The sequence below is a fragment of the Arabidopsis lyrata genome (assembly GCF_000004255.2).
Source record: "Arabidopsis lyrata subsp. lyrata unplaced genomic scaffold ARALYscaffold_1, whole genome shotgun sequence".
Taxonomy (NCBI): domain Eukaryota; kingdom Viridiplantae; phylum Streptophyta; class Magnoliopsida; order Brassicales; family Brassicaceae; genus Arabidopsis; species Arabidopsis lyrata.
The window spans coordinates 2,250,858-2,268,811 of NW_003302555.1; the positions used below are offsets into that span (position 1 = coordinate 2,250,858).

Consider the following 17,954-nt stretch of genomic DNA (forward strand, 5'->3'; position numbering starts at 1 on the left):
ATCTTAATATATATTTATATATTTTGATACAATCAACATATCATCCACTAATATAAAAAATTATATGTATGAACTTTTACTGAATTTTCTCCACTAAACGTAGTGATCAAATATATTTTGTCATAAATTTGATCCATTGCATTGGAAATTGACCATTTTATTTAAAAACTAGAATTTTTAATCTGGTTTTAATTAAAAGTTTCTTTATTAAAGATAATTTGGGAATATCACATTTATAGTGACACTCAGATCACAAAATGGCATGCCTGATTCGTTTTCTCCATTTAGTGGCAAATTAGCCTCGGATTCGATACATTTAGGTTTTTTAGTCGGTGTCAAGTATTTTTAATTTTTATATATATATACTTGATACTCGCGTCGTCTGCGATAAAAAGAGTATTTCCTATCAAAAACCTAAATCTAAAACTTTCGTTCCCAAAACAGTCTCGGAAAGACTCGAAACCCAGTGGCGAGTGGCGAGTGGCGACACACCCTATCGCCGAACCAACCCTCATTTTCCTCTAGCTTGCGCTCCGCCTCTCGCTCTCTCGACCTACCGGTTCGTCTTCTCACTCCTTAACTTTTTTCAGCTGGTTGATTCTATCCTAGGGTTTTACTCTATTCCAACTTAGCATAAACTTCTGCTCGATTGTCGCCTAGGGTTTTGCTCGAGTCTATATTATCTTAAGTTTCTGGTTGATTTTAGCTTTTCCTGTTGCTTCGGTATAAACTACGCAATAACTCTTTCATCTAATGTTGTTGTAGCATTAGGGGAGACTACTCGCCAATGGGTTAACTGAAGTATTTGATATGTAAATAACCCACATACATAGATCTAGTTTATCTCTATCTAAAGCTTGATTTTGTGGTAATGCTCTCTCATCTGACTTTCTGATTTTAAAATTTCTGTTATTGTTCTCTGCACCACGAAATTCTGATTGAGCATGGGGTTCTATTTGACAGGTTTACATAAAGATGGAGGAAAGCTTATATGATGAGTTTGGTAACTATATTGGACCTGAGATTGAGTCTGACAGAGACAGTGATGATGAAATAGAAGATGAAAATCTCCAAGATAAGCAACTTGAAGAAAATGGATCGGATGGCGAACATGGTCCTGGGGGTTCCAATGGCTGGATTACCACTATCAATGATGTTGAGATGGAGAACCAAATTGTTCTTCCTGAGGATAAGAAGTACTACCCTACTGCTGAGGAGGTTTATGGTGAGGGTGTTGAGACCTTGGTTATGGATGAAGATGAGCAGCCTCTTGAGCAACCCATTATCAAACCTGTTAGAGATATTAGATTTGAGGTGGGGGTCAAGGATCAATCAACCTATGTGTCAACACAGTTTCTTATCGGCCTCATGTCTAATCCCGCGCTTGTGAGGAATGTTGCTCTCGTGGGGCATCTACAGCACGGCAAAACTGTCTTCATGGATATGTTGGTAGAGCAGACGCATCATATGTCTACTTTTAATACTAAAAACGAGAAGCATATGAAATATACAGACACAAGAGTCGATGAGCAGGAGAGAAATATATCAATCAAGGCGGTTCCAATGTCTCTTGTCCTTGAGGACAGTAGATCCAAATCATACCTGTGCAATATCATGGATACCCCTGGACACGTCAATTTCTCTGACGAAATGACTGCTTCTTTAAGACTTGCTGATGGTGCTGTTCTGATTGTTGATGCTGCTGAAGGTGTGATGGTAAGTCTTTACTCTCTCTCTTTGGGTCTGTATTTTTATTTTTTGAAGTTTACTATTTGTACTAACGCTAATACTCTTTTTCAGGTAAACACAGAGAGAGCTATACGGCATGCAATCCAGGACCGTCTCCCTATTGTTGTTGTCATCAATAAGGTACATCATGCTTCAATGTAGAACTTAAGAGATACTGTGTGAAATTTTATATTTCCATACGTTTACTTGACCTTTGGTTTTTGTCAAATTTGTTTTCCCCAACAGGTTGACAGGCTCATAACTGAGCTCAAACTACCTCCAAGGGATGCTTACTACAAGCTGAGGCATACAATTGAAGTCATTAACAACCACATATCTGCTGCTTCAACAACTGCTGGAAACTTACCTCTTATAGACCCTGCAGCTGGAAATGTATGTTTCGCCAGTGGCACAGCCGGATGGTCGTTCACATTGCAATCTTTTTCTAAAATGTATGCCAAGCTTCATGGGGTGGCCATGGACGTGGATAAGTTTGCATCTCGACTTTGGGGAGATGTTTATTATCACCCTGATACTAGGGTATTCAAGAGAAGTCCTCCTGTAGGTGGTGGAGAAAGAGCATTTGTTCAGTTTATTCTGGAGCCTCTGTACAAAATATACAGCCAAGTGATAGGTGAACATAAGAAGAGTGTAGAGACAACCCTTGCAGAATTAGGAGTGACTCTGAGTAATAGTGCATATAAGCTGAACGTCAGACCTTTACTTAGGTTAGCCTGTAGTTCAGTTTTTGGTTCGGCATCAGGGTTCACTGATATGTTGGTAAAGCACATTCCTTCCCCTCGAGAGGCTGCAGCTAGGAAAGTCGACCATTCATACACTGGAACCAAAGATTCCCCCATTTATGAATCAATGGTAGAATGTGATCCATCTGGACCTCTCATGGTTAATGTGACAAAGTTGTACCCCAAATCAGATACTAGTGTTTTTGATGTGTTTGGAAGAGTTTATAGCGGTAGGCTTCAAACAGGGCAAAGCGTACGTGTACTAGGAGAAGGGTATTCACCTGACGATGAGGAGGACATGACTATAAAAGAAGTGACGAAGCTATGGATATATCAGGCTAGGTATAGAATACCAGTAAGCAGTGCCCCTCCTGGTTCCTGGGTTTTAATTGAAGGTGTCGATGCGTCCATCATGAAAACTGCGACTCTGTGTAATGCAAGCTATGATGAAGATGTTTACATATTCCGGGCTCTCCAATTTAATACCCTCCCAGTAGTCAAGACTGCAACTGAGCCTTTGAATCCTAGTGAGCTGCCTAAAATGGTGGAAGGGCTTAGGAAAATTAGCAAAAGCTATCCCCTTGCGATTACCAAAGTCGAGGAGTCTGGGGAACATACTATTCTAGGCACTGGTGAGTTGTACTTGGATTCCATCATGAAGGACCTCAGGGAACTCTATTCAGAGGTCGAAGTAAAGGTATCTATTGTATCTCTAATTTGGCTCTATGACAGTGATTTGGTTCTGCAAGCAAAATACTGATTTGGTGCTTGATCGCTAAGATCCTTTCGCTTTCTTAAATTTGTAGGTAGCAGATCCGGTGGTCTCCTTCTGTGAGACAGTAGTTGAATCTTCGTCGATGAAGTGTTTTGCTGAGACACCAAACAAAAAGAACAAAATAACTATGGTAAGAGATCTTCCTTTATCCACTATTATCCCTTATATATAAGACTGTGATGTTTGGTACGGTGCTCAAGCAAAATTACTCTGACGAATCTAATATCTGTTTCATGCTAAAGATTGCAGAGCCATTGGATAGAGGACTTGCAGAGGACATTGAGAATGGCGTTGTAAGCATTGACTGGAACAGAAAACAACTTGGTGACTTCTTCAGGACGAAATATGACTGGGATTTACTTGCTGCACGTTCCATCTGGGCTTTTGGCCCTGACAAACAGGTGAAAATGCATTGCTTGTTTTCTTAAAACATTGCAATCTGGGTGCTCTCTTTATCTTTATCGTTATGGTTGGTTTATGTCTGTTTATGTCTGTTTTGACAATTTCATTGATTGTTGATTTTCTGACTGATCAGGGGCCAAATATATTATTGGATGACACGCTTCCAACTGAGGTGGACAGGAACTTGATGATGGCAGTGAAAGACTCCATTGTTCAAGGGTGATCATCTTTCTTCTGTTACACTTCTCTTTGGCTCGATTTTGGTGGCTTTGGCTAATTGGCTTCGTTTTAATCATTTTGCAGGTTCCAGTGGGGTGCTCGTGAAGGTCCCCTCTGTGATGAGCCCATCAGAAATGTAAAGTTCAAGATTGTTGATGCAAGGATAGCACCAGAGCCGTTGCATAGAGGATCTGGTCAGATGATTCCAACAGCAAGACGTGTTGCATATTCAGCCTTTCTTATGGCAACTCCAAGGCTAATGGAACCTGTCTACTATGTGGAGGTACATAATCCCTTTCCATTTTTGCTCTTCACATTTTTTCTCTTAGAATGATAATTAAGAGTAGTTATGGTTATGTCTCAGATACAAACGCCAATCGACTGTGTAACTGCAATCTACACAGTCTTGTCACGTAGACGTGGGCATGTCACATCTGATGTTCCTCAACCTGGTACTCCGGCTTATATTGTGAAGGTAAGTTTTGTTTGTTTCTATTTCCTTACTTTGTTTCCTGTTATCTGGCTGAGTGATGATTCATTGATTATATTCTTTGGTGTTGATGCAGGCTTTTCTGCCTGTGATAGAGTCATTTGGGTTTGAGACAGATCTGAGGTACCACACTCAGGGACAAGCCTTTTGCCTATCTGTGTTTGATCACTGGGCCATAGTGCCAGGAGACCCTCTAGACAAAGCCATACAATTGCGCCCACTTGAGCCCGCCCCTATTCAGCATCTAGCTCGTGAATTCATGGTCAAGACCCGCCGTAGAAAGGTATTATTCTTTCCTTTGTTTCAATGCACATGCCAAAACTTAGTGGCTCTGCACGCGGTTAAAGATAAGAATGAAACCGGAAACTGATTTATTACTCTAATGTTTGTTGAAGAGACCCCAGAAAACTCTCTCAAACCAAAGAAGCCCCCCAAATCCAATGTTTACAACCCCGCCCCTTGTTAATTACTCCTTAACCAACACCAGCTATAATATGCTGGATACATCCTAGGCTAGTTTTATAGTAGACTCATTGAGTGTTTGCATCATCAGTTTCAGACTCTCACGATATGTATAATTTGTTGGTTTTGCAGGGAATGAGCGAAGACGTCAGCGGGAATAAATTCTTTGATGAAGCGATGATGGTAGAGCTTGCCCAGCAAACAGGCGATCTCCATCTGCAGATGATTTGATGATCTCTGCACTTTTTCATATAAATCGTGAGCCTATTAGTCTGGACTAGTAGTAGAAATCTCCTCTTCTCTCTATATATGTGAAAGCAGAACAAGAAAATGTGGACTAATTTTGTAATAGATGTGCCAAATTTACGTCTAAAGTTGAGAGATTTTAATGAACTCCACATGGTTTCTCAAACAGTTGACAGGAAATGTTTACAAATTTTTGTAAAATTGTAAACAATGCAATTATGTAAGTGACAACCAATCATAAATTAGATTGTGGGAAATGGAACTAGGTTATTCGATATGGATAGTTACGCATATGATTTACTGATTTGCTGTTTTAGATATAGAAGCATTTCATAATCTTTTTGGTAACACAACGATGTTCATATGCTTTTTAGGTGTTATGTTAATAGCATTAAAAATTACAAAAGGTTTTCTTGCTTTAAAAAAAAGAAGTTAATGGAGCTTTGTAACTCAAAAGGTTTATAAATTTCCCTAAAAAAGAAGTAATCCCAATACTAAATTCACAAAAAGCTTTCTGTTTTCAAAAATTTAGACTGACGTTTTCTTTTTTTAGTTAGTTGATAAAGTTTTCTTAATTTGTAAAGTTGGCTCTTTTTCCTCTATAAAATTTAAAAGTGTAACTGAACATATATATATAGTTTTATCACTTTGGTGTCGCTCTCTTTCCCCCTTCCAATACCGGTTCCTTCACTTTATTCTCAACCACATTTCAATACATTAAAGTTTCAAAACCAAACAAAGGAGTAATAAATAAGTTAAAATTTTGGCAACTATAATGGTTGATTATGTCACACAACCCATTTATACTACTTGATAAACAAAATCGGTAAAAGGGTCCATATTGAACGATCCTATTTCCGCAAAGAGTTTTCTGCATAACTAAGATTTGACTAGATTATGTATCCGAATTTTAATTTAATTTTTTATTAATGCCAATTTTTGAATTATTGAATTTTAAAAAATTTTACTTTACTCATTTTCATTATCTTTTTATAGTAGTAAATATATATTTTTTCACTTTTTACTATAATTTTTTTTGTTATCTTATATGATTCACTCGTCGTCTCTCGACATATATTTTTTTCACTTTATATTTGCTCACATATAATATACTCGACTATGAATTACTTCTCAAGATAGATAGTATATATTTTCTCATTCATATCTTTCAATACTCAACTTTTTTTTTTATAAGTTGCATGATCTTTTTATTAAAGTGAACATTAAAACAATCTCGGGAGATATTTGTCATAAAGTTTCTTTGACCATGTTTGGTGCATGTAAAATTGCTTTATAGATAAAAAGTCTCATATATGGACGCGTTCATATTCACAAACATCAGATTTCAACATCAAATTTTGCACTTTATCTTGGCCGTTTGAAAAATACAAAAAACAAATTCACATATACAATTAATTTGACGTATATTATGATTCTATATAATATTCTTAAGGTTGATTTATGTAAAATTCGTAACTTAAGAACTGATATAAATAATTCTAATTTTGAAATATATTTTTTTAATCCTTAATTTGTACTTCTAATTAAAAACTCTTTAATATACCATCACTATTCTAATTTCCTAATAGCATTCGCAAATATTATTATTACACAGTTTATTATTCGATTGGATTATTTTATTTTTATTTGTGATGTTTAATATAGTTTTTGTTTTATTTTAAATCACCTAAAAATTTTTCGATCTATGTTAAAATTCCATAAACACTGATTAATATTTAGTTTTTATTTCAGGTATTCATTTGATTTTTAAAAAAACCCGCCACTTTTTAAATTAGAAAACATAGATGATATAGAAAATTTTATTAATGTAACTATTTATATTATATTATAATTATAATTATAAATAAAAATGTGTATTCAATCCTTCTTATTTTTAATCATTATCATGAATTGATACTTTAACATTAAAAATAGATTTTTATCTTTAAATGTGTATTTTTCAAAATGAATTACTTTTTATTTTCGGCATAAATCTTTAAATTTAGTATATTTTTAAGTCTTGTTTTTTTATTATACTAAATAATTGTAACTCTTAAAAATGACTGTTTTATCATTAAAATATATGATAAGTTCTTTTTTATAGTCATTTAGGAATATTTACTCATTATATGTTAAGATATAATTATCTAATTTTATATTTATCCAATCTCTATTCAAAAATTTCATATTTTGTGTTATAAATATTTAATTTATTGTTTTGTTAATTATTTTTTTTGTTTAATGAAATGTAATAATATAAATTATGAAATATGTGAATTAATTATAGTTTTTATGTTTTTTCTAATACATAAAATATGTGGAACCCACACAAAATTAAAATATGATGAGTTGGATGATGATGTGGACACTCTAGATGGAGAGACAACTCTCCCATTATATATATAGATTCAATCCTTCTTATTTTTAATCATTATCATGAATTGATACTTTAACATTAAAAATAGATTTTTATCTTTAAATGTGTATTTTTCAAAATGAATTACTTTTTATTTTCGGCATAAATCTTTAAATTTAGTATATTTTTAAGTCTTGTTTTTTTATTATACTAAATAATTGTAACTCTTAAAAATGACTGTTTTATCATTAAAATATATGATAAGTTCTTTTTTATAGTCATTTAGGAATATTTACTCATTATATGTTAAGATATAATTATCTAATTTTATATTTATCCAATCTCTATTCAAAAATTTCATATTTTGTGTTATAAATATTTAATTTATTGTTTTGTTAATTATTTTTTTTGTTTAATGAAATGTAATAATATAAATTATGAAATATGTGAATTAATTATAGTTTTTATGTTTTTTCTAATACATAAAATATGTGGAACCCACACAAAATTAAAATATGATGAGTTGGATGATGATGTGGACACTCTAGATGGAGAGACAACTCTCCCATTATATATATAGATTCTTGAAAAATGCTAAATTTAAAGATAGACCAGGTCAATGGCACAATTAGCCCTGGGCGTTCAGTTGTTCGGTTCGGTTATTCGGTTATTCGGTTCTAGGTACTTAGGAACCATAAGAGAACCAAACTGTTTTCGGTTTTGTTCGGTTCGGTTAGCTTTCGGTTCGGTTCGGTTTGGATACTTGAGAAGAGAACCATAAAATAACCGAAATACTTTTGGGTATGGTTCGGTTCGGTTCGGTTCGGATAGTTACCCACCAAATAACCATACTATCCAAATAACCGAACCATTACTCGAATAAAAACAAATTGTAATACTAATAATGTATGCAAATATGAACCAAAAGTTTCAAAATGCAATAATTCAAGTTGCAAATCCAAAAAATGAGAGACTTAAGAGTTGAAACCGTAACAAAATAATCATGTTCAAAAGAGATTTGAGAAAGAGAGAAAGAGAGAGATTAGAGTAAAGATTATTAGATTCTACAAGCATCTTCAAGTCCTTGAGTTGATCTTCCATTCTTCTCTTCCTGTGACACAATCACACACACTAACACACATAACAATTAACAAGAATTTATTCTTACCAAATATTAATTGTTACAATAACACTCACGTAGTCACACTCACACACACAAAGGTACAATAACAATTAACAAAAATCTATTCTCTCTTCTCTTTTTCATTTTAGAAAACAGAGCATGCAATTGATAAAAAAAAATGAAACGCTGAATCGAAGACAAAATAATCGAAGATAAGCCTCTTTAGTCAAATGTGTTTGGTTTAAAATGGACATCCATGGATATCGGTTCCGTTCGGTTAATAACTGATATCAATGGATAGCTGAGAAGAGAACCATTCAGTTATTTAGCAATATCCAAAACCAAAAATTTCGGATATTTTCGGTTCGGTTCGGTTCGGTTTTTCGGGTTTGGTTTTTATGCCCAGAGCTAGGCACAATATAAGTAAGTATTTCTTCATAATTTAATTTAGTGCACATAGACGACTTATTTTACTCCAATGAAAATTAGTTAATTCGTCAAACGTCACTACTTCTCTCCAAGATTTGTTGTGCTTTACTCTTTTCGTCTATTTCATGCTTCCACAATCAGCTTTTTACGTCGACGTGCTCTACAAATCGAAGTGGACGTGGCGGCAACCACTTATACAATTATACATAAAATAAACCTATATAATATATAGTTAAGGTCCTGGTGGATTTATATATTCATCGTTTAAGGTTTTAGATTGGTCTCCACCACCTTAGATTGCCAACTCTGAAAACGTCATGCGCTATCTTCATTGGTTATATCCATTTGGCTCCATCAACCAAAAAGCTATAATGATTTTCCCCATATCCTAAATACTTGTAGTTACTATACATTTGGGTTCTGTAGAATTACTACAATACTTAAATTGCTCTTAGTTAATTTTAAACTAATAGAAATCATACATTACGTCACTTACTACGTTCCCACTAAAAATATAGGCAAATGCAATCAACTGATCAAGTGATGATGACTTTTCAAGAGCTCGTAGATTCCCTAAAAATAAATAAATTGACATGTTGAGGATCAAATGAATTAAGAGATGTATAAGAGGTGCTAGGTAGACTAGATATGACTAGATTCCAACTTAATTAACTGTATTTAATTTCTTTATAGATGAATGAACACTTAAGGCTTTTAGCCTGTAGCTTCCATATATATAAACAGTGTTCAAGAAAGCGCTAGGCGCTAAGCGGGCGGTGATTCAGTGCCTAGCGCCTAGAACGCCTAATCGGGGCCTAGGCGATTTTTTAGGCGGTTTAGACGTTTATAACATAATACATTATAAATATGATATTATATATAAAAGTTATATAAAATATTAATATAAAACTAAAAATTATGAAATTATAAACAAAAACTAGATAAAATATTTATTTATATTTATATTAAACAATATATGAATATTTATAACTATATATATATATATATATAAATAAAACTCTAATTGAAATTGAAAAAATACATTAAACAAGATCTATGTAATTTTAGGCGGTCAAAGCGGTTATCTAGGCGTCGAATGAGAGCCTAGCGCCTAGTCGGGGCCTAGGCGACCGCCTAGACCGCTTTTTAGAACAGAGTATATAAACCATAGCTGTTGATTGTATATATGGAGATCAACCCTTAAAACTTCAAAGACTATATATATCTCACCTTCAAGAACTAAGAGAAAGCTACACATATATGGCAAGTCTCAAGTTATGGGTTTGTTTGGTCTTGCTTCTAGTACTCAAATTGACCTCGGTGAACGAATGTAGACCTTTGGTTGCGGAAGAGAGCTTTTCTGGTTCAAGCCGTTTGAAAAAGATTAGACGTGAACTTTTTGAGAGGTTAAAAGAGCTTAAGGTGAGATCAGAAGGCGAAATGACGATCCTTGGAGATACTCTTGACTCTAAGCGGCTTAGTCCCGGTGGTCCTGACCCAAGGCATCACTGACTTAGAGGAATGCAAAAAAAAAGAGGGTGTAAGGTGACATTCTTGGGAGAGGTTTTAATATGATTACAACTTTTTAACTAAATCGTTACGGTGTAATGTATTCGAGCTCTAATCTTCAAAAACAGGAAAGATATGTGTCTGTCACCTAAAGCAGCTTGCTCGATATATATATGTAATGTGAGTATGTGACATTCTTATGTTACATTATCGTTTGCCTCGTCTTGGTTATTTAGAGATTCTCTCTATACGATTTTTAGTTCGTTCGATCGGTTTGGGTTTGCATATACATGCATGGTACGTCAAATGATTTAGGTACTTCAGTAGTTTGCGATTGTTCATGAATGTTTCTCTAACAAATCTATACTATTTATAAAAGCACTATATTTAGCTTATTTCTGAGAGCCATTCCCCAATTTCACTAAATATGAGTTTATACATAATATTCAGATTAACGAAAAACACATCATTTAGTTTATTTATTATGCCTAAAACTCACAATTGTAACTAACAAATAATAAATTTTTTAAAAAAACTAACAAATAATTACATAGATAATTATATACATATATATATATATATATATATATGTATATATATATGTTTTAAATATCACTTAGTTTGTGTTTGAAACAATCAATATAGACTATACACTTAATTAAACAAGAAAAAAAATTACCCTTAAAACAGAAAACGTGTAAAACTTTGATAGGAATTTTTGCCCACAAAGATATAGTGAAATCTGAGAGCATTCAAAGAAAATTCAATACAGAATATTGTTAGAGAAATATATATGTTTGCTAATTGACAACAAGTGTATGTATTTTTACATTACTCATGGGATATACATGAATGATGGGAATGGGATAAATCATAGATGTTTTGGGAAAATTTTCTAAAGAAGATTTTTTTTTTATCTTTTCTATTGCGTGTCATCACATGTTTGTCAGAAATAATGAGAAACTGGACAAAAAAATCTTGCTCTAGAAAATATCCAAATAATACAAAAAATTGACAAAAAAAAATGCCAACGTTGGATATTAATTGAATTAGAACCAGATTTAAAGAAGAAAATCATTCAAAATAAATTGTTTTATTTATTTTACTTGAGTTATCTTTTTTCATATTTAAAATATGATTATAGTCTATAGATGACATAGCTTTGATTAGGATATTTGGGAAATTGATTAGTTTTAAGGCCCAAACCTAAAGAGCAATCCGGGTCGGGTAAAACGAGCAAAATCTAAACGCTGGTTATTTCTTCTTCTTCCTCTCGCTCTTGCGGCGCCTTGTCTCTCCCAAGCTCGCAGGTAACAAAGCTTCCTCCAATTTCTCCTTTTTCGATCAATCAATTTCCTTCTCTGTTTCCCTTTCCTCACGCAAGTTTTCTCCTTTGGTTTTTGTCGATCTCAAAGCTCAGACAGAGATTCCAATGACCTAATTGTTTCGTTTCCTATCGAGACTTTACGCAGACTCTTCTGAGATTTTATCTTACACAGTCGGCATCTACTTGTTTCATCCAATTGATTGCTGTGAATCAGAAACCCTAATTTCGTGCGGTCTCAAAAAGTTTGCACACTCTCTCAGAATCGAGCCAAGGTTTCGTCTAGAAATTAGGGTTTCTTAGGTTTTTATGGTGGAGGATATTGTTTCGGCCGATTCGAGGGCTTTCCGTTAGTTTTAAACGGGAGAAGTGAAGAAAAGGCATCAATCAATCGAGAGCAATTAAGGCGTGAAATTAGGGTTTCTGAAGTATATGTATGGCTTCGGAACCTGTTAACGTAGGAGAAGGTATCGATGGAGCTAGAGATAAGCAAAGCATTAAAGTTTATAAGAGGAAAGGCAAAGGTCAGAGAAAACAGTCACCTTTCTTTGCCTTTGAGGCTAGTGTTGGTGCCATCGATAAACCAGAGGGGCAATTAGATAACGAGAATGATGTGAGTCCTCCTGAAACCCTTGCTCGAGAGTCGGTGGATCCTATATCTGTGGTGAAGAATTCTGTTGAAGAAGCTGCTCTTGGGACTAACTCTCAGGGAGACAATGTGGCCACTATAGCCAAAAACTCAACTGTGCTTGGTGATGATTCAGACAAAGTCATTGACAAGCCTCTTATCGAAGCATTTCCTCAAGCCGAACCTCAGGATGATACGAGTTTGGTCGCTATGGAAACGTCTGTCGAAGTACCCTCTCAGAGACACAAATCTCAAGATGATGTGAATACAGTGGTTGTCGATGAGAACTCTATCAAGGAACCTCCTAAAATCCTTGCCCAGGAAGATGATTCTACTGTGATTGTTGACAAGAACCCTATTGAAGCACCTTCTCAAACTCTGTCCGTGGAAGATGGCAATACTCTTGTTGTCGACAAGAATCCCATTGAAGTGTCTTCTGAGGAAGATGTCCACGTGGTAGATGCAGATAATCTTATAAAAGAAGCTCATCCTGAAAACTTTGTGGAAAGAGATGCCACTGATGCCCAACAACCCGCAGGGCTTACTTCTGATTCTGCTCGTGCTACTGCTGCTGGAAGCATGCCAATGGAGGAGGACGCAGATGGACGTATTAGGATACATGTAGCTTCCACAACGAAGCAACAGAAAGAAGAGATCAGGAAGAAGCTTGAAGATCAGCTTAGCGTGGTCAGAGGAATGGTAAAGAAGATAGAGGATAAAGAGGGCGAGATTGGTGCATATAACGATTCTCGTGTTTTGATTAACACTGGTATTAATAATGGAGGAGGAAGGATTCTGTCAGGGTTTGCCTCAGCTGGACTTCCTCGTGAAGTCATCAGAGCACCAAGGCCTGTAAATCAACTAAGTATATCAGTGTTGGAGAATACTCAGGGAGTCAATGAGCATGTGGAAAAGGAGAAAAGAACACCCAAGGCAAATCAGTTTTATAGAACTTCAGAGTTTTTACTAGGTGACAAGTTACCACCTGCAGAGAGTAACAAGAAATCAAAATCGAGTTCAAAGAAGCAAGGAGGGGACGTTGGGCATGGTTTTGGTGCAGGGTCTAAAGTTTTCAAGAATTGCAGTGCTCTGCTTGAAAGGCTGATGAAGCATAAGCATGGTTGGGTGTTCAATGCTCCAGTAGACGTGAAGGGTCTAGGTTTGCTTGATTATTACACCATTATCGAGCACCCTATGGATTTGGGAACTATCAAGTCTGCGTTAATGAAGAATTTGTACAAGTCACCAAGAGAATTTGCAGAGGATGTTAGACTTACTTTCCACAATGCCATGACTTACAACCCAGAAGGACAAGATGTCCATCTCATGGCGGTAACACTATTACAGATCTTTGAGGAAAGATGGGCTGTAATAGAGGCAGATTATAATCGTGAAATGAGATTTGTCACTGGTTATGAAATGAATCTTCCAACTCATACAATGAGGTCTAGACTGGGTCCTACGATGCCGCCACCACCTATTAATGTGAGGAATACGATAGACAGAGCAGACTGGAGTAATCGTCAACCGACTACAACACCTGGAAGTACACCGACCAGTGCAACACCTTCTGGAAGGACACCTGCTCTGAAGAAGCCGAAGGCAAACGAACCAAATAAAAGAGATATGACGTATGAGGAGAAGCAGAAGCTTAGTGGCCACTTGCAGAACTTGCCTCCAGATAAACTAGATGCAATTGTACAAATTGTTAATAAGAGGAATACTGCTGTGAAGCTACGGGATGAAGAAATTGAAGTCGATATTGATAGTGTTGATCCAGAGACCCTGTGGGAGTTAGACAGATTTGTAACCAACTATAAAAAGGGCTTAAGCAAGAAAAAGAGAAAAGCTGAGCTAGCTATTCAAGCTAGAGCAGAAGCCGAGAGGAATAGCCAACAACAGATGGTATTTGTACCTCTCCTGCGAAAACCATTCCCCTTTTTTTTCTTTCTTTTTTTACACTTAGATTGTATGCTTACCTTTGTTGTTTTTTCCTTAATTGCAGGCTCCAGCACTAGTGGCACATGAGTTTTCTAGGGAGGGTGGCAACACAGGTAATTTTGCCTGTTCCTTTTATGAATTACTTGCCTCTTTTTGGTGTGAACAACTCACGAATAATAACTCTTACTGCAGCTAAAAAGACACTTCCTACACCACTACCTTCTCAAATGGAGAAGCAAAACAATGAGACAAGCAGATCAAGTAGTTCAAGCAGTTCTTCCAGTGGTTCCAGCTCTTCTAGTGGTACATGCTTCTCCCCGAGTTATCTAACATGCTCTCTGATATATTGCTTTTGTGATTTTTGTGATCTAAATCCCTCTGTGTTGGGCGTGCAGATTCGGACAGCGATAGCTCTTCGTCATCTGGATCAGATCAGACCTAGAAACTAGTGTGTACAAGAGGGACAAAGATGTAAGGTCATCTCTCTATTATCCACTGTTGACCTAAATAGCATATGTGTTAGTTAGTTGAATCATTTATCAACATCATCTTCCTTGTCGTTATTTCTGCATGGTTCTAAAACTTGGCATGTATTTATTTCACACCTGGTCCATATCCCGGATAGTTTGTTCTATTTGCTGATAGTTTTTACTATCTTAAAAGAAAGGGTCTCTGATTATTTCACATCAGGTCCATATTACGGATAGTTAGTTCTATTTGCTGATAGTTCTTACTTGCTTAAACCAAAGGGTATTTGATTATATATGTGATCAATGTCTGATGGTTTATGGTGGAAACACAGGGCGTTAAAAAAGATGAAGGGTAGAGTAGAAGAGGATTTGGGAGGTGAAAGAAGGAAGGATGATGAAGTACAGACTTGAGGCAAGAGAAGTATTAGAGGGAGTGGATGGAAGGAAAAGATTGTGTATCATATTAAAATCACTGTTAGAGTAAAAAAGGAAAAATCTATTATTCTTAATTTTTTTTGTTTTTTTTCTTTTTCTTTTGACATAGTAGGAATCTGTGTCTGTCTACATTTAGATGTAACCGTAGGGGTTGGGTTTGGTGTCTCACTTTGTATATCTCTCTCTGCCTCTCACTTTCTATGGTCTGTAGCGGTTTAGTTGGGTTGACTGTTTCATGATTTAGTGTTAGTTAGGGTGCTTTTGAATCAAAGATTCTGGATTCTTGAAAACTTGTACTAGTTAGTGTATGCTTTTGTGAGTTTGTCACCCTTTTTTTAGCATTGTTTTCTTCTTATTGCTTCATTGCCCCGTTAAACTCATTCTTCTATCTCTCTGATTCTCGATTCGATCTAGCATTGGATTGTTGGTGAAAATTACACCCAAAAAAGGAAAATCAAACGAAGCTATAGCATAACAGTTTTACTAAAGAGATCTGATGTCGGAATTTATGGTTTAGTTGACGATTTAGCAATGTAAGTTCTTTGAAGGATTTATCTGTATAAACAAAATATAAAGGGGTTTAAGTAACACTTGAAATTTGTGTAAGGTTTGTTTTAGTAAAAATGTATAGTTTGGTTTTTGATTTTGCAATTTTGGCAAAGATTAAGCAATGTGTGTGTGAAGAAGCAAGTGAAGAAGAAGCATTATTCATTCACTTGGGAGGGTAGAGAAGAAGAATGTTGTTGATTCATCATCTGCGTGCGTTTCCAACGACTTGTCTGTCTCCTCGTTCTCTCACCATTTCCTCGACGAAGCGACAACACAAGCTTTGGTCTGGTCTCGACAACTGGAGAAAGAGTCCTGTCAATGACCTCCGTCTATGGGGTCCTACTGGTCCTCTCCTTCCTTCTTCTGACTCCATATCCCCCGGCTTCTACGGTCTCGTCTCGGCGGCGTCTTCCCTCGCTGATCTCGGAGCTCTCGTGCTCTCAACCTCCGATCCTCTCTCCAAATCTCATATCTCCCATTTGGCTTTCTCTCGTTGGCGCCATGAGAATCTCCCTGTTGGCTCAATCTCTCATCTTCCTTCTTCTCCAGCTCGTCCTCCCAAACCTCTCCTCGTTCGTGTTCCTCCTCCCTCCCTTTTTACTCTCAATCTAATTTGATCAAATTAGCTAAATTTGTTTGTATTTTTGCAGGTTGCGACCAACGAAGTTCCAAATCCGAAAGACTCAAACCTTCCTCTCAATGCTCATATGCTTCATAATCTAGCTCATGTCGAGCTCAATGCTATTGATTTGGCTTGGGACACTGTTGCTCGTTTCTCTCCCTTCTTCGACGTTTTGGGTCGCAACTTCTTTGATGACTTTGCTCATGTTGCTGATGATGAGAGTCGCCATTTCTTGTGGTGTTCCCAGAGACTCGCTGAGCTTGGTTTCAAGTCTGTTTAGATTCTAAAGTTTCCAACTTTTAATTGGTATTGTTTCAGGACAACCATTTAACTCTTACTCTCTTCTTCTTCTTCTTCAAGGTATGGAGATATACCGGCTAATAATTTGCTCATGAGGGAATGCGAGAAGACATCCAACAATGTCGCTGCTCGCTTGGCTGTTATCCCTCTTGTTCAGGTACTTCTCCTCCACTTATCTGATATGGCCGATTTCTATTAGCCGGGTGATGGCATAATTCTTACCAATTTAATTATACAGGAGGCTAGAGGACTTGATGCTGGACCTAGGTTGGTCAAACGGCTGACGGGCTTCGGAGATAATAGGACTTCTAAAATCGTGGCTAAGATCGCTGAGGAGGAAGTTGCACATGTAGCTGTTGGTGTAGACTGGTTTCTCTCTGTGTGTCAAAAGATGAACCGTGCTCCTTCCCCTACATTTAAAGGCATACACAAGTCTTCTTTTCCATGCTTCTATCTATTCTCATCTTTCCCTGTTCGTTTTATACAAACATCATAAACATGTTTTCAACCATATGTGCGGTGCAGATTTGATCAAAGAGTATGGTGTCGAGTTAAGGGGCCCTTTTAACCACTCAGCTCGGGAGGTAGCTGGCATTCCGCGAGATTGGTAAGGAAACTCATCCCACCAAGACTGTGCTTGAATAATAAATCTCCAGTCACACTTTCTCTATATCATCCCACCAAGACTGCGCTGGTCTTCCCTCAAATTATCTCCAGTCACATTCTTTCATAACCTTGCTCATCTAAATGGCTTTCTCTATATCAACATTCCAGTATAGCGTAACAGATTAAATGGGCTTATTCCATATATCTTTAGGTATGATCCATCATGTGGCACAGAAGTAGATAAAGGCGATAACAAACAGGGTGACAAGGAGCAACTTTCTGCAGTATGTTTCTTCTTTGTTCGTTTTTCATAGCTATGCTACTGGCGGAGGCAAATTCTTGCTGAAGATTTGATATTTGATTAAGTTTCAATGTATGATCTTTGTTGCATCACAACAGGTTTATGATAGGCTCACTCACATTATTTCGATGGAGAGTGAGAATTCAAGTCTCGGAAGGCCAGCCAAATGAAATGATTGTCGGAGTCTGATTGATGCGCTGGCGTTATAACTGATGAATGAGTGTCAGGCGTAATTTCTTGGGCTCTGGAAGTACAAATTAATGTTTTTTCGTACAAAGTAGTTCAAATCTAACGTT

At 36.2% G+C, this 17,954-nt stretch overlaps 5 protein-coding genes across 9 annotated transcripts in view; 4 read left to right on the top strand and 1 right to left on the bottom strand.

Annotated features, from left to right (window-relative positions):
• The first annotated feature begins 392 nt into the window (after window positions 1–392).
• LOC9325656 (110 kDa U5 small nuclear ribonucleoprotein component CLO) lies at window positions 393–5,340 on the top strand. 3 transcript variants are annotated; one of them, XM_021010847.1, is made up of 13 exons: window positions 393–559; window positions 766–868; window positions 964–1,053; window positions 1,093–1,716; window positions 1,801–1,869; window positions 1,975–3,168; window positions 3,278–3,376; window positions 3,489–3,647; window positions 3,782–3,867; window positions 3,952–4,150; window positions 4,232–4,342; window positions 4,434–4,640; window positions 4,952–5,340. In XM_021010847.1, exons 3-13 carry the CDS (start codon window positions 976–978, stop codon window positions 5,048–5,050), a joined length of 2,925 nt encoding a protein of 974 aa, XP_020866506.1. In that variant the 5' UTR covers window positions 393–559; window positions 766–868; window positions 964–975; the 3' UTR covers window positions 5,051–5,340. The 3 variants fall into 3 exon arrangements, with proteins under 3 accessions (XP_020866506.1, XP_020866505.1, XP_002889592.1); XM_021010846.1 differs by having other exon boundaries at window positions 964–1,716; XM_002889546.2 differs by lacking the exon at window positions 766–868 and having other exon boundaries at window positions 964–1,716.
• Window positions 5,341–10,181: 4,841 nt separating this feature from the next.
• On the top strand, window positions 10,182–10,890 carry LOC9325657 (CLAVATA3/ESR (CLE)-related protein 3). The gene has a single exon (XM_002889547.2). The coding sequence runs from the start codon at window positions 10,234–10,236 to the stop codon at window positions 10,483–10,485; it is 252 nt and encodes an 83-aa protein (XP_002889593.1). The 5' UTR covers window positions 10,182–10,233; the 3' UTR covers window positions 10,486–10,890.
• A 797-nt stretch (window positions 10,891–11,687) lies between these two features.
• On the top strand, window positions 11,688–15,635 carry LOC9325658 (transcription factor GTE4). Of its 3 annotated transcripts, none has more exons than XM_002889548.2 (6): window positions 11,688–11,792; window positions 11,903–14,339; window positions 14,440–14,488; window positions 14,568–14,678; window positions 14,771–14,846; window positions 15,178–15,635. In XM_002889548.2, exons 2-5 carry the CDS (start codon window positions 12,243–12,245, stop codon window positions 14,815–14,817), a joined length of 2,304 nt encoding a protein of 767 aa, XP_002889594.1. In that variant the 5' UTR covers window positions 11,688–11,792; window positions 11,903–12,242; the 3' UTR covers window positions 14,818–14,846; window positions 15,178–15,635. The 3 variants fall into 3 exon arrangements, with proteins under 3 accessions (XP_002889594.1, XP_020867245.1, XP_020867244.1); XM_021011586.1 differs by having other exon boundaries at window positions 11,691–11,792; window positions 11,898–14,339; window positions 14,771–14,851; XM_021011585.1 differs by having other exon boundaries at window positions 11,692–11,792; window positions 11,898–14,339.
• A 282-nt stretch (window positions 15,636–15,917) lies between these two features.
• LOC9325659 (uncharacterized protein HI_0077) lies at window positions 15,918–17,915 on the top strand. Its single transcript, XM_021011587.1, has 7 exons — window positions 15,918–16,401; window positions 16,480–16,721; window positions 16,812–16,908; window positions 16,990–17,173; window positions 17,277–17,358; window positions 17,569–17,641; window positions 17,757–17,915. Exons 1-7 carry the CDS (start codon window positions 16,018–16,020, stop codon window positions 17,826–17,828), a joined length of 1,134 nt encoding a protein of 377 aa, XP_020867246.1. The 5' UTR covers window positions 15,918–16,017; the 3' UTR covers window positions 17,829–17,915.
• LOC9325660 (phospholipase A1-IIalpha) overlaps window positions 17,916–17,954 on the bottom strand; it is a 3,097-nt gene continuing 3,058 nt past the window's right edge. Inside the window, exon 4 of the mRNA XM_021013323.1 lies at window positions 17,916–17,946. Within this exon, the coding sequence (XP_020868982.1) occupies window positions 17,916–17,946 (31 nt within the window). The remainder of the gene's footprint in view (window positions 17,947–17,954) is intronic.

Bases quoted from the DNA above. Each gene is read 5' to 3' on its own strand.
- LOC9325656 (XM_021010846.1), top strand. From the start codon at position 976: ATGGAGGAAAGCTTATATGATGAGTTTGGTAACTATATTGGACCTGAG. The intron at 3,377-3,488 runs GTAAGAGATCTT...TTCATGCTAAAG, and splicing joins AAAAGAACAAAATAACTATG to ATTGCAGAGCCATTGGATAG. The intron at 3,648-3,781 runs GTGAAAATGCAT...CTGACTGATCAG, and splicing joins CTTTTGGCCCTGACAAACAG to GGGCCAAATATATTATTGGA.
- LOC9325657 (XM_002889547.2), top strand. From the start codon at position 10,234: ATGGCAAGTCTCAAGTTATGGGTTTGTTTGGTCTTGCTTCTAGTACTC.
- LOC9325658 (XM_002889548.2), top strand. From the start codon at position 12,243: ATGGCTTCGGAACCTGTTAACGTAGGAGAAGGTATCGATGGAGCTAGA. The intron at 14,340-14,439 runs GTATTTGTACCT...CCTTAATTGCAG, and splicing joins GGAATAGCCAACAACAGATG to GCTCCAGCACTAGTGGCACA. The intron at 14,489-14,567 runs GTAATTTTGCCT...CTCTTACTGCAG, and splicing joins TAGGGAGGGTGGCAACACAG to CTAAAAAGACACTTCCTACA.
- LOC9325659 (XM_021011587.1), top strand. From the start codon at position 16,018: ATGTTGTTGATTCATCATCTGCGTGCGTTTCCAACGACTTGTCTGTCT. The intron at 16,909-16,989 runs GTACTTCTCCTC...TTAATTATACAG, and splicing joins CTGTTATCCCTCTTGTTCAG to GAGGCTAGAGGACTTGATGC. The intron at 17,174-17,276 runs GCATACACAAGT...TGTGCGGTGCAG, and splicing joins TCCTTCCCCTACATTTAAAG to ATTTGATCAAAGAGTATGGT.